The sequence below is a fragment of the Ovis aries genome, chromosome 9 (genome assembly GCF_016772045.2).
Source record: "Ovis aries strain OAR_USU_Benz2616 breed Rambouillet chromosome 9, ARS-UI_Ramb_v3.0, whole genome shotgun sequence".
Lineage (NCBI taxonomy): Eukaryota > Metazoa > Chordata > Mammalia > Artiodactyla > Bovidae > Ovis > Ovis aries.
The window spans coordinates 47238214-47253013 of record NC_056062.1 but is presented as its reverse complement, the minus strand read 5'-3'; the positions used below and the strand labels follow the sequence as shown (position 1 = coordinate 47253013).

Here is a 14800-nt window from a genome sequence, read left to right as displayed (position 1 = left end):
GTACCTGTGGATGTTTTACCTCTGGGTTTCATTATGAGTTCATATGTCTATATATTGTTCATTGACCATGTAGTAGAGAGGGACATTTCAAAGTAATTGTTCATTTTAGTTCTCAAAGCTCTTTCCTTATCAGTTCCTGCCAGATGGCATTTCTCCAGAAATGCAATCTAATTTTTATGGAATAATTTGCATAACTTAGAACTTAACTGAAACTATTTTTAACACCTACATATGACTGTCGAAAGTAACTGTTTCAAGTAATTAACATAATTTGAAAGTAACAGCTGCATATGTGTTCAACGGTTTCTTAAAATTTACTCTATAAGAATGATTTTTGGAAGAACTCTTCACTGGAAAAAAATTAGTACAGTGGTTGTTTTGACCCAGTCTTACAGAGAAGTGGGAAAAGGAACACAGTAGCAATTCAAGAGGTGTGTTAGTCACAAATAACTCAGTTTCTTTTAAGAAGGTTATTTTAATTCCATGTAATACGTATGTTTCAATATAAACAGTCCTCTCTTTTGTCCATGAGAGGATTCAAAATGTAGTTTCTTAGCCAACTTGAATATAAGAAGTTTCAGGAAAGTGTGGATGGAATATCCAAATGTTTTGTTTCTGATATTTAGATTATTTGGTTTAATTATCCATACATATAGTTGTATACGATATAAAGTATACTAAATTCTTAAAAAGCTTTTTGCCCACTCCTTCCTGAGGGTCACATTCACACTTTTCATGTGCGACTTGTTAATATCTGTCCTTCATCACTGGAGCTTCCTTGACTCATTTAAATCAGTTTTTCCAGAGTACATCGTTACTCTGTCTTATTGATTCCTCCACTAACCTTGTGTAAGCATTTAGAAATGACACTGGTTGAGTTTTCTCAGGTTATGTATCTTAACCCATTTATTTGTTGTTTAAAATAATCAATACAGATCTCTGTAGTATGAGAGCTTTGAAAAAATTTACATATGAGATGACTACATTTTTGGTTTAGGGGAAAATCTTTGCCTTATATTTGGGCATATATGCAATATTCAGTTTAAAGTAAAGTTCATATTTTAGTACTGTGTAGTTAAGAAAAACATTTCCTTATAAAATAGAAATTTACTAAAGTATACGGCTGACCTTTTTAATAAAAGATGTTGGAATAACAACCAAAAATGTCACCTAAAGTTATTTATAATTTTAGCATTTGTTTTCATTTAAGTGTACTGTGTTTATTAGGTATTCCATGGAAAAGGAGACTTATCAGAATCTTAAGTCATTATTCTATGACTTCGTTCTTATATAAACTACTGGAATATTAGCATTAAGGATATATAAGGACTTGGCAACTGTTCAGTTTCATTACATATTTTTTCCATTCAGGTATAAGAAAGTTTGTAAATAAACAAAACTTTGTTTCTGACTTCTGGTAAAAAAGAGTTTATTTACATAACAAAATCATAGGGTGGTGAGTCTTGAAAAACCAAAATAGCTTTTTCTCATCCACATCTGCATTCATCTAGACTCTAGATTCTAGAACAGTTACAAACCACCCTTGGATGGCGTGTTAACTCCCTAATTGAAATCTGTGATGTGGCCAGTTAACTGATACCGTGAACTGCCGCTAAGAGTGCCAACATCTTTTCTCACTGATCTTTCACCCAGCCTTCTCTTTTCTCACTGATCCCCACACCCCAGGGACACATGGTGCTGGGTAAGGTCTTTATTGTTGGCCACAGGCATGTAAGCCCCAGAAGGGCTGTAACCCTATGAGGATTGCAGAATGTCAGGGGAAGCCCAGTCTCATTTTAAAAATCATGCTACGTCACACCTGTCACCTTATTATTGTTGACAGGGGAATGCCTTTAACCTGCGCTCTCCACCACTCTTTGCAGTAGACCCCTCCCTGTCACTCATTTATTTTGACACTTGTCTCTGGTTCAGCTTTGAATGTGCAAACCTTGCTGTAGAGACACTGGCCAGTTTATAGAATGCTCAAGTTTCCATTACTTAGAAAAAGATGTCTTGGTACTCTGTCCTTTTGGAAAAGCTCTTGCTAAGGATTTGACAGTTGTGGAGATGGGACATTTGGTGGTATTTTACTCACCATGATTGACTCAGTTGGTTGCTATCAGAAAGGCAGGGCTGAGATGCAAAGTTGAACTTGAATTTAGGGAAGAAGCTCTGGACTTTTTCTTTACCTAAGAGCAAGCGAAACCTTGCTTCACATAATTAGGTTGAGATTTAAGGAGAAAAAAGAGATGGAATGACTTTTTTGAAATAGAATATGTTTGTAATTTATAGCAGTTATTTTTAGATTTGTCTAACAGGAAAAAAGATAAGCAACTTATGTTCTCTGCTAAATGGTGTATTTTTAAAACCTATTTGTGTTTCTTCTTTTAAAAAAAAATCTTTTCTTTTCTTTAATCTTTCCAAGGAGTTAGACTACTATAGTTTTTCCATCAGTTATTCCAGCAAATTAGTTTTTTACATTGATTTACACAAATTGTTATGTAATAAAATGAGTTTAGTGTCCAATCAGCAATTTTAAAACTTTTTAAAAAGCTTTAGTATCAAGGGTCCTCTTGGTGTTGTTTTCCCCTCAGAAATTTGGAACATTGTTTACCATACATCTGAAGGAATATGGTGTTGTTTCATATACACAGTCACTTGCATGCCACCTCACTGCAACTTAAAATGTATTTAAAATTGTAGTGAGGAACTTCCCTGGCAGTCCAGTGGTTATTAAGACTTCCAATGGAGAGGGTGCAGGTTTGATCCCTGGTTGGGAAGCGGCATGCCTTGCAGCTGAAAAACCAAAACACAAAACAGAAGCAATATTGTAACAAATTCAATAAAGACTTTTAAAATGGTCCACATTAAAAAAAAATCTTTAGAAACAATAAAATAAAAACAAAATTAACATGAAAGTTAAAATGTTTTGTTGTATACCATCTAAAATCATTTTGTACAGTGCCAATGATATATACACCACACTTTCAGAAATACAACTACCATGTATTTAGTGACACCTCTGTTTCCATAGGATGTCAAATTGCAATTATAACACTACAGCTGAGCTCGTCTGAAATGATTTTAAGAGAGTAAAGAGACTTCCTTGTGGTTGAACTTTGCCGTGTTATCACAACACCTTTCTCTCTCACTCCTTTAGTAAGGAGAAATATTTCACTGGAAGTGTGGAAATTATGTGGAGAAAAAAGTCAGCCAGCCTTCGTTCTCTCTCCAGTTGAAAGCCCACCATACACTGAGTATTGTGTCTTGGGAATTCTCCCTGAGAGCTCCGCAGTGTAGGACTCTATATAGTTTTGTTCAACTGTCGTACGTTCTGTAACACTTGATCTTTGCACCATTCTTACTGGAAAAGACTTTCCAGCTTCAAAACTACACTTAAAAGCTCTCTGCTCTTTCTTGGAAGATTTGGTGAAATAACTGTACTTGAATTGTATGGGCTGAAAGAGAAGAGATCTGTGTTCAGCTCTCCTGTATGGCAGAGACAAGTCTAGTGAGGTTCCAGGCAAATGGTGCTCAGTTTGCTGATATCAACCATATTGTAATCATTTTAATTAGAGCTGCAGTACATGAATAGTACTAGCCAGGCTAGTAGAACCATATATGTGGTAAATCGCCAAAAAACAGAGTAGGAATGAGTGGTACAGGCATTTCCTAAATTAACGAGTGTTTATAGGGCCTGCTGTTCATTTTTTGCAAACATTTTTGACTGTAACCTAAGGTGAGAAACTATAGAGTTTACATTATAATTCTGTGTGTGTGTGTACTGCTGCTGCTGCTACTTCAGTCGTGTCCGACTCTGTGCCACCCCATAGACGACAGCCCACCAGGCTCCCCCCGTGCCTGGGATTCTCAAGGCAAGAACACTGGAGTGGGTTGCCATTTCCTTCTGCAATGCATGAAAGTGAAAAGTGAAAGTGAAGTCTCTCAGTCGTGTCCGACTCTTAGCGACCCCATGGACTGTAGCCCACCAGGCTCCTCCATCCATGGGACTTTCCAGGCAAGAGTACTGGAGTGGGGTGCCGTTGCCTTCTCCGTGTGTGTAAAATCTGGAATAAAGCTTTCATGAAACAATATAATATGCTGTACACTCTAGCCTTTTTAAACATTATATTTCATATTTCAAAAGATGTTAGGGTGACCCCCAAATTAATTTTATGAGTCACTTGACTTAAAACATCTTTGAAAACCACTATTTCTAAGATAACCAAGTCACTAAGAACTATGGGGGGCTGGTGGTGAGGGGAAAGCAAAAGTGAAGTCTGAATACCTGACTTACAGGGTTATTAAGAGGAGAAAGAATATACAAGTAGGTGGTATCCTAAGTGAGAAGATAAATTTTAACCTTTGGTGTTAATGACTTGACTGACAGTGAAATGAAAGGGACTAAAAAACATAAATACTATTTGGGTAAACAAAAGAATCTCTGCTGGTATAAACATAGTAGTTTTAATATTAGAAGGACATAATGGTTATTAAGATTGTGTCATCTAATATTTATTATAAAAAGAACCGCTCAGTACTAAAAGGGATTTGGAATTCATCTGATTCAAGGAAACCCAGGTGTTATTCACATTTCCAGATGAGTAGATGAAGCCAAGAGAGGGTAAAGGACTGGCCAGTTGGAGTGGGTGCCGGGCAGAGTGCCCTTCAGGTCTTCTGTGACAGTACATTTTCACACTACTTCTCCAAACAACTACTTCCCCCAGTTTTAACCTGTTGTGCAATTTTCTGTTTACAGGAAGATATTCCTCGTCAGCTCGTCTACATCGGCCTTTACCTCTTTCACATTGCTGGAGCTTATCTTTTAAAGTGAGTTGGGATTTTTCTTGGGTGTGCTTGTGGACTGGGCAGATAATATGCTGCTGCTGCTGCTGCTGCTGCTAAGTCACTTCAGTCGTGTCCGACTCTGTGCGACCCCATAGATGGCAGCCCACCAGGCTCCCCCGTCCCTGGGATTCTCCAGGCAAGAACACTGGAGTGGGTACTCTGTCTTAATTCGTAATTAATCTTTTCATTTTAAATGTGTTCTTTTAACAGCTTGAATCATCTAGGACTTGTGCTTTTGGTGCTACACTATTTTGTTGAGTTTCTTTTCCACATTTCCCGCCTATTTTACTTTAGTGATGAAAAGTATCAGAAAGGGTGAGTCTTTCAACCATTCTGTTTCTTGTGTAAAGTCAGTGCCTGTGTTGCAAAGGACCATGCTATTGCCAAGGTCCATGCTATGGGCAATAATGTTGCTTTAGAAGCTACTTTAAATAAAATGACACTTTTTAACAATTGAAGTTGGTATTTTGTACTCTAAAATAGTCTTTCTTAGCTTGAGAGATAGTATATTGGAACTTGCAGTTTTGAAGGTTGGGGGTTTGCTTTTCTCACACAACTTTTCCTATCTTGTTTAGTGCACATTCTTCTTTTGGAGAAGGAATAATGAGGAAAAGTGAGCTTTCAGAAGAAATTGAAATAGTAGATTATAGAACCTTAAAGATACAAAAATATTTTGATGGGAAAATTAAACTTGGATAGCATTGAAGTAATATGTATTGTAAAGAGCCTTGCAGGGAGAAAAAGTGAAGCGAGGCCTCTCATGAGAATTGAATACATGGCCTTTGTTTTTATTCAGCCTTTTCCAGAATTGTTCTATATACCAGTAGTTGTGAGAATCATTAATAGTTGTCAAACGCATACACAGAAAATCAGCTAAATGGGAAAAAAATCAAATATTTCTTTAACTGAACTTCAAGAACCTGAAATATGCTCATATGTTATACAATCTCCAAGAATGTGATATAATATGAAGCATTTCCCTAGCATTTTATTTCAGAATCCTTTTTGCAGAACTGTAAGAAATGCTGTTTTAATACACATTTACCTAACAGGAATCTGATTTCTACTCGAATCTTATCTTTGCAATTTTGTGAATCTGACTTTGACATTTTTTTCACAGATTTTCTCTGTGGGCAGTTCTGTTTGTTTTGGGAAGACTTCTGACTTTAATTCTCTCGGTACTCACTGTTGGCTTTGGCCTGGCAAGAGCAGAGAACCAGAAGCTGGATTTCAGTACTGGAAACTTCAATGTGTTAGCTGTTAGGTAGGGTTGATTTAACATTTTTCTTACCTTGCCCTACAATGTAGTATGTATTATCAATTTAAAATATGAATTGTCTAAAATATAAAGGTATAATTATGAGAGGTAGGGGAAAATACTCATTTGATTTGATTTCATACCTATTGTAATTTCATGTATAAATTAAAGTATCAATACTAAAGCATTTAGATACAAATAAACTTACAAAATAGAGACTCACAGACTTAGAAAAGGAACTTATGGTTACCATGGGGAGGGGATAATTAGGGAGTTGGGGATGGGCATTGTACACTCTGCTGTATTTTAAATGGATAACCAACAAGGGCCTACTGTATAGCACAGGGAACTCTGCTTAATGTTCTGTGCCAGCCTGGCTTGGGAGAAGGATTTGAGGGAGAATGGATACATGTATATGTATGACTGTGTCCCTTTTCTGTTCACCTGAAACTACCACATTTTAATTGGCTATACCCCAATAAAAAGTTTGAAAAAAAATTACAAAAGCATTTATTTAACTTCAGGGGCTAATTACTGTGCTCAGTCACTTTAGTCATGTCCAACTCTTTGTGACCCTGTAGACTATAGCTAGCCAGGCTCCTCTGTCCATGGCATTCTCCAGGCAAGAATACTGAAGTGAGTTGCCATGCCCTCCTCCAAGGGATCTTCCCAACCCAGGGATCGAACCTGGATCTCTTGTATCTCCTTCATTGGCAGGTGGATTCTTTACCACTAAGCCACCTGGGGTTATTAGTGGGGTAATTATTCATTAATATAATCCTTGTCAATATAGTGGGAATTTAGTGCTAAGTTAATACTGTCAAAGCAAGAGAGACTACTTTATTCAATGGCATTGCTTGGGTACACATTAATTTTCTGTTTATTTCTTTGTATTCTCAGAATTGCTGTTCTGGCGTCCATTTGCATTACCCAAGCGTTCATGATGTGGAAGTTCATTAATTTTCAGCTTCGAAGGTGGAGAGAACATTCTACTTTTCAGGCACCAGCTGTGAAAAAGAAGCCGCCAGTGACTAAAGGCAGGTCTTCTAGAAAAGGAACAGGTTTGTACTCAGTAAACAGTGAAAAACCTGAAGTAGAAAACACTTTTTTTTTTTTTTTTCATGTTTTGGGGTCTTATTTATAATCTTTTTAAGGTTTAAAATCTTAAAAAGAGTTAATTCTACTTACTAGCAAAATTAGAAAGAAAATTACTTGCCCCATCTTAAAGTTTGGTGGTTCCCTCGAATCAGTTATTCCCCTCAAAAGCCATCCTCTAAAGATCTCTCTCGCAAGTTCTGCAGGCTTGGTGCTTTTGAGCCCCTCTAGACTAATGTGTACATGGGCAGTTTTAATGAGTGAGTATCCTGAAGAGTGATAGTACTTTTGAGTATCTTACTCATATTTAAAAAACAAGACCTCTTTCAGCTCCTTTCCATCTGCCCCTTAGTCCCAAGAGGAACAGCTCTTTTATAACTCCTGATTGTTTAGCCCTTAATCTTTGACTTTGCATCTCACCTCTTTTCTCCTTCTGGCTTTTGATTGAAAATGCATTGACAGTGGAATAATTTTTCAACTTGTAGTAGTATAGTTGGAACTATAAGACGAGAAATTGTTTTAAAATCTTTGTCATAAACAGTGGTGGTTTGCTGCTTTTGTGTCTTTATATCTGACAGTTTATGTCCTCCAGCCTTGTCCTTATTCAGGTTGTATCGACAACTCTTGACCCTGTGCGTGTCATATGCATTTTAGTGCATCTTGGTCAGTTTCCACACACACACACAAAGCTTCACTGGGGTATTGGGTTGATACTACATTGACTCCATAGGTCACCTGAGGGAGAATTGAGTATTTCAGCCCATGAGCATGTGTGTGTGAACATCCAGTCTTTCCCCTTTAAGTATGGTGTTAACCTGTGTGTGTATGTGTGTGCACGCGTGTGTGTGTGTGCGTGTGCACACTGAGTCACTTCAGTTGTGTCCGACTCTTTGTGACCCTACGGACTGTAGCCCACCAGACTCCTTTGTCCATGGGAATCTCCAGAAGTGTACATTTCAGTAGTTCTTAAGTATATTCACAAAATTTTGTGAATCATACCACTGCCTAATTCCAGAAGATTTGTATCATCCAGAAAAAATCCTCATGCCCAGTAGCAGTCATTTTCCATTCCCTCCTTTCCTCTGCCCATAGCAACCTCTTACCTGTGCTCTGTCTCTATAGATTAGCCTTTTCTGGACATTTTTTTTTCACATAGCATGTGTTTAAAGTTTATATATAGCATACATGCATGTGTTGATACTTCGTTCCTTTCCATGGCCAAATAATAAACGAGTGTATGAAGATACAGTGTTATGTTTATCCATAAATTGATGAGTATTTGGGTTGTTTCCATGTTGGGGCTACTATGACTGATGCTGTTAATATTCATGTACATATTTTTGTTTGAACACCTGGTTTTTGCTGTTTGGGATACATACCTACGAGTGGAATTCCTGGGTCATATCATAACTGTATATTTAACACTTGGGAGAACTGCTAAACTGTTTTCTGAAGTATAACATTGTGTTAATACATTCATCGTTTCACATGTTGATATCCAGTTGTCTCTGCACCATTTGTGAAAAAACTAGTTTTCATCTAATTGTCTTGACATTCTTGTTAAAAATCAGTTGATCATAAAAGTAATAATTTATTTCTGGCTCTGTTCTGTTCTGTTCATCTGGATGTCTGTTCTTATGCCCTTGTCTTGATTACCGTAGCTTTGTAGTAAGTTTTGAAATCATGAAATGTGAGTCTGCCATTTTTGTTTTTTTCATGTTTTGGGTATTCTGGGTGCCTTGCATTTCCATACAAATTTTAGGATCATTTTATTGTTTTCCTGCAAAAAGTCAGCTGGGCTTCATTTGGAGTATCTTGGGTCTGTAGATTGCTTTGGGGAGTGTGAATATAGATGTCTTTATGTCTTTTGGGGTCTTCTTTAATTTTTTCAATTAAATTTTGTAGGTATCAGTATATAAGTTTTGCACTTCTTCATTAAGTTTATTCCTAAATATTTTATTCTTTTTGATGCTGTTGTAAATAAAATTGTCTTCTTAATTCCATTTTTGGATTTTTCATTGCCAGTATATAGAAATGTAATGGAATTTTTGCATATTGATTTTGTATCCTACAACACTGCTGTACTTTTTGGGTTTTTTAAAAATTTTATTTCATTATTTAATTGCATCTTTGTGGATTTCTTTGCATTTTCAACATACAAGCTCATGTCACCAGCAAAGAGATAGTTTTACTTTTCCCTCTTCAGTCTGGATGCCTTTTATTTCATTTTCTTGCCAAATTACCCTGGCTAGAACCTCCAGAACAATTTTGAATAAGCAAAAACAGACATCCTCACCTTATTTCTGATCTTAGCAGGAAAACATCCAGTATTTCACCTTTGAGTAATAATGTTACCTGTGAGTTTTGCCCAAATGGTCTTCAACATGTAGAGAAAGTTCCCTTTTTTCCTTTATTTGTAATTTTTATCATAAAAGGATGTTAGGTTCTATCACTTGCTTTTTCTGCAGCTGTTGAGATCATCACATGGTTTGCACCCTTTATTATCATCAGGCATGTGTGTTCAGTCACTTCAACTGTGTCTGACTTCCTGTGACTCCATGGACTGTAGCCCACCAGGTTCCTCTGTCCATGAGATTATCTTGGCAAGAATGTTGGAGTGGGTTGCCGTTTCCTCTTCTAGATTATTATCATGGATTATATTAATTGATTTTTTTGATGTTAAGCAAACAGTGCAGTCCTGGGATAAAGCTCACTGGCTGGTAATGTACATAATCCTTTGAATGTCACTTGATTTGACATGCTAGTATTTTGTTGAGGATTTTTTGTATCTATATTCATAAAGAATATAGATATATATTTTTGGTAATGTATTTCCTGGCATAAACCCAAGTTGATCATAATATCTCTTTTGGTGGATGGTTTTTTCAATATTTTGTTAGGATTTTTGCATCTGTGTTCATGTAAAAGATTAAGCTAAAATTAGCCCTTTTGTCAGGTTTTGATATGAGTTTTCCTGACTTTATAAAAGATATTGGGCAGGTTTATCCTTCATGTAATGCCAGCATCATTTCTTATTTAAATGTTTGGAAGGATTCACCAGTGAAGCTATCCAAACTAGGCTTCTTTATAAGAAGGTACAGATTTACATTCTTTAATAGATAATAGGATTATTCAGATTTTTTATTTCTTATCATTTCCCTTCTGGTAAATTGTATTTTTCAAGGATTTATCCATTTCATCTAAATTTGTGAAATGTATTGATGTAAAATTATTCATAGTATCTACTTATTAATGCCTGTAAAACAACGATTCTCATTTTCCACTTCCCATGTTAGTAACTTATGCCTTTCTCTTTTTCACTTCCATCAGCCAAGAACCAACATTTGTCTTCTTTTGCTCATTGTCTCAGTTCTGTCGTTGATTTCTGTTCTTATTTCCCTTTCTTTGGGTTTAATTTGCTGTTTTGTTATTTGTGGCTTTGTTAAAAGGAATCATTGATTTTTATCCCTTCTCATGAATTACTTGCAATTAAGGGCATACTTTCCTTTCAGCAGTGCTTTACCCTTATTTCACAGGTTTTGATACATCTTTTTCATTATCATTCAGTTTCAAATATTTTATGATTCCAGTTGTTATTTCTTCTTTGATTCATGGATTGTAAGTATTTGTAAACTACACAACATAGTAGTGTACGTTTTTGGGCGTAGTAGTATTTGGGTGTTTTCTAGTTTTTACTAGTGATTTCTATCTTAATTTCTCTGTGGTTAAAAAACATACTCTGAATGATTTCAGTTCTTTGAAATTTGTTGGGACTTTCATTATGTCTCGTCATATGTTCAGTTCTGATGAATGTTCCCTTTGGACTTCTCAAGGATGCGTATTGTGTGTTTGTTGAGTATGTTGTTCTGTAGGTAGGCATCAGGTCCATTTGTGTGGTCCAGTCTTTTGTGTCTTTACTGACTTGGTGGAAGGAGTTCTGCTTGTTCAGTCAGTTATTACAAAAGGTATTGACCCACTTCTTGTAGCTTGTACATTTTTGCTTTAAATATTGTGAGGATATAGTACAGGTGCATCAAAGTTTAGGGTTGTTATAAATCCCTGTGGAATGTGTCCTTTGTTATTGTCACATGTCCATCTTCATCTCTAGTTTGAATTCACTCTAACTCACCAACTTTCTTGAAATAAAATGTTATATTATATCATGGTGTACCTTTTCTATCTTAAACCTTTTCTTGTCCCTAAATGTAAATTGTGTCTCTTGTAAGCAGTGTGTAATTTGATTTTAGTTTTTTCATCCAGTCTGATGAAATTGTTCTCTTTTTTGACAGTTATACTATGATGTGCCTAAGTTTGATTATTTTTGGTATATCCTGCTCTGCATTGTACCTAGCTTCTTGAATCTTGACTTGGTTTCTTTTACTGTTTGGGGGAAATTCTTCACCATTATTTCTTCAGATATTACTTCTGCCCTATTCTATTTCTCCTGTCCTTTGGGAATTCCAGTACATGTGTTTAAACCCCTTTATCCTGTCCTTTTATATCTTTTCATGCATTTCTGTTTTTTTCCATCCTTTGTTTTCTGAGTTTCAGTATGAGTATTTTTTTCTAGTTCACTAATCTCTACTGTTGTGTCTAATCTGCTATTAAATTTTTATTAAATTTATATTTTTAGTTGTGGTATTTTCCAGTCCTAGGATTAAAGATCTTTGAGTCCTTGGATGAAACTACTTGTCTTTACTTTTATTTTTATTAGTCATTGTTCTATTAATGTCCCTGTCTGACAGCTCCACATCTGGCTCATCTGAGGATCTGTTTCTGATATTTTTTTTTCTCTTAGTTTTTAGTCATTTGGTCTTGTTTTCTGACACACCTGGTGATTTTTAATTGAATACTGAATGTTTTGTGTAAAAGATTGTAGATACTGTGGCTGCATCATTAGAAACTCTGGATTAAATATGAGTGAATCATTCTATGTCACTGAAGCTGATCTATTTCTAATTTGCCCTCATTCCTAGGATATCAACTATTTCTAAGGACTTTCTTCTCTGACAGACACTGAATACTTATTTTTATCTCCCTGTCATTGTGAGACATCCCAATTCTCTGTTTAGCTTTTTGTTCACAGAGTTACTTTCTGCTTGATTTCTGAGTCTTGGTTGGTATGTGTACACATTTGTGTGTGTATGTGTGCTATGTGCTCATTTAGTAGCTGGTAAGTCCCTTGGGGGAGAAATACACTTAGCTGACTTGTTTTTTTCCCCTAGTGCCTTCAAATAGCCATTTTTATGTTCTCCTTTTATGGGTATTTTAGGAGGGAGGATTGGTCTGACATCAGTCATTCCACCCTAGCTTGAAGAAGGCCATTATAACACTCTTAAACATGAGTTATCCTAAACGCCAATTTTAAAATATGTTGTAAAGAAATATATCCCCAAGAACCTCCCTTGTCTGCTATCCAGTGTAAAAAAAAATTCCTGTTTTTCTATGAAAGTGTTGCTTTGCAGACTTTTTTGTATAGTTCTTGTAGTTATTTCCCAGAGTTTGTCAGTTTTCTTGCTTTCCTTTTTTTGAACTATTTTTTTAGATATAATTGACATAATTCCTTTTAATTTGCTGCTTTCACTTCATTGCATTTAACTTGTTAGCAGGTTTTATGATTGGTTAAATACACGAATGGATTAAGCACTAGTAAGTTTCACCTAAGGGCATAAGAGCATATATTGGGTTTTAAATTTTCTTTTCTGAAGGTACCTTCATGTATAAAAGATATTGTTGTTTACACTTATTTATAAAAGAAAGTAATCCTGATTTTTTTTCTCTTTTCAGAAAATGGTGTCAATGGAACAGTAACTTCAAATGGAGCAGACTCTCCCCGTAATAGAAAAGAGAAATCTTCATAATGAATTATAATCTAATTGATTAATGTCCCCAAAGAAATCTGCTTTTTACTGTATCTTTCAGCACTAGAGATTTTTTTCTGTTCCTGAAAATACATTTTCTGCTCTTTGATTCTTGCTACTATTGTATTGTTTGATGCATTTTTTTAAAGGGCATTTGAGGGGAGGATGATTCCTATGAGTGAAAAAAATGTTTTAGCTTAGACTAAGCTACCTGCCTTCAAAATAGTTTAGGGACCACCATCATATTATATTTTATTTTATTTTGTTTTTAAGCATTTTTCTAATGATTTGAAGAGATAACTATTTACAGAAATTATACGTATCAGTGATACAATTTCTTGCTCTCACCAATTTTTTATATTAAGCAAGATGGCCTGTTCCAGCAGGGTCATATTTTTTAAGTTATCTTTCAGGGCAAAATGGAAATAATATGAAGTTGGATGTCAAATTTTAATATGTTTTCAGTGTTCTCTAATTTTTAGGAATTTTTGTAGCCTTTACACTTGGGAAAAAAGATTTGTAAATTCACCAAAATACTTGTGTGCTTTATTTTATAGTAATTATTAATGTTACATCCCCATTTTTTAAGGGAAAAAAACATACTTTTGGTTACGATGTGTAGAGATATTATTGCCATGTATATTGAATCAAAATATCTTAACATAAAAGTACTTGTGAAGTAATATCTTTCTTGTGCATTTTCAACACTTGTAAACTGAAAATCAGAAAATTAAATGTTTCCTATAAAGAAAATTTGACCATAGCCCTTTTTGATATGTTTATTAAATAATGATTCTTAATGGGGCTTGTCATAAGTTTGATATGCACAGGATCTTAGAAAAATACTGTTTAACCTGAAAACCCTTTTAAAAAATAATGCCTACTTGATTTATATACATGAAAAGGATGTCAATATTTGGAAAATATTTAATGCACTAACCTCAAATTGAAAATTCAGGTGGATAAATAGTCTTACAAAAGACAGTGCTTTATGTTATAACTGTAGCTTTGGTTCCATCCTTATTTGAGAAACCATTTATCTGTATAAAAACATATTTTTGGATATATATATATATATATTTGTATCTCTACAGAAAGGCTCTAAAAAACATTTGAGTAAAATATTTGGTTCCCTTTTCTATAATTATCCTTTCAAATCTTTATAGCTGTCCTTGGGTTTTTGTCATCTTTACAAGACACATATCGCTCCTTTCAATGTTCACATCTTGCTCCCCACTTCTCACTTCTGTCACCAGCTAATGTTTGCGCCATTTTTAGTATAAAAGTTGCAGACCTGGTCACTCTGCAGTTTAATGAGTTGCCATGCTGCTAGAAAGTGCTTTCTGTTTCCAGCTGTTTACCTACTTCCTGGAAAAAGTAGTAGCTCTCTGTAGCATCATGGAGTTTCCGTGGAACCAAATCTCTGCCATTGAAAACCGGCCTTATATTGAACTATACATTGAGAAATCAATCAGAATAAAAATTTTTACTTTCACAAGCTGCATCTTGAACGTTTTCTTTGTTAGCAAATTTTACACTATTTTTAGTGTCTAATCTCATTAAAAGGTACACATTTATAAGTTAATTTTTTTTTAATATTTATTTTTGGCTGCACTGGGTCTTTGCTGCTGTGTGTAGACTGTGTAGTTGCAGCAAAAGGGGACTACTCTCTCGCAGGCTTCTCGTTGCTGTGGCTTCTCTTGTTGGGAACATGGGCTTTAGGATGCGCCAGCTTCAG

General features: G+C 35.3%; 1 protein-coding gene across 2 annotated transcripts in view; it reads left to right on the top strand.

Annotated features, from left to right (window-relative positions):
- Positions 1-14560, top strand: part of TRAM1 (translocation associated membrane protein 1) — a 31508-nt gene extending 16948 nt beyond the window's left edge. Inside the window, exons 7-11 of one of the 2 annotated variants that reach the window (XM_004011729.5) lie at positions 4760-4830; positions 5059-5163; positions 5969-6112; positions 7007-7167; positions 12989-14560. In XM_004011729.5, coding sequence (XP_004011778.1) covers positions 4760-4830; positions 5059-5163; positions 5969-6112; positions 7007-7167; positions 12989-13062 — 555 coding nt within the window. In that variant the 3' untranslated portion in view covers positions 13063-14560. Of the gene's footprint in view, positions 1-4759; positions 4831-5058; positions 5164-5968; positions 6113-7006 lie in introns of both variants that reach the window. The other variant, XM_060393792.1, reaches the window with a different exon arrangement.
- The last annotated feature ends 240 nt before the right edge of the window (positions 14561-14800 follow it).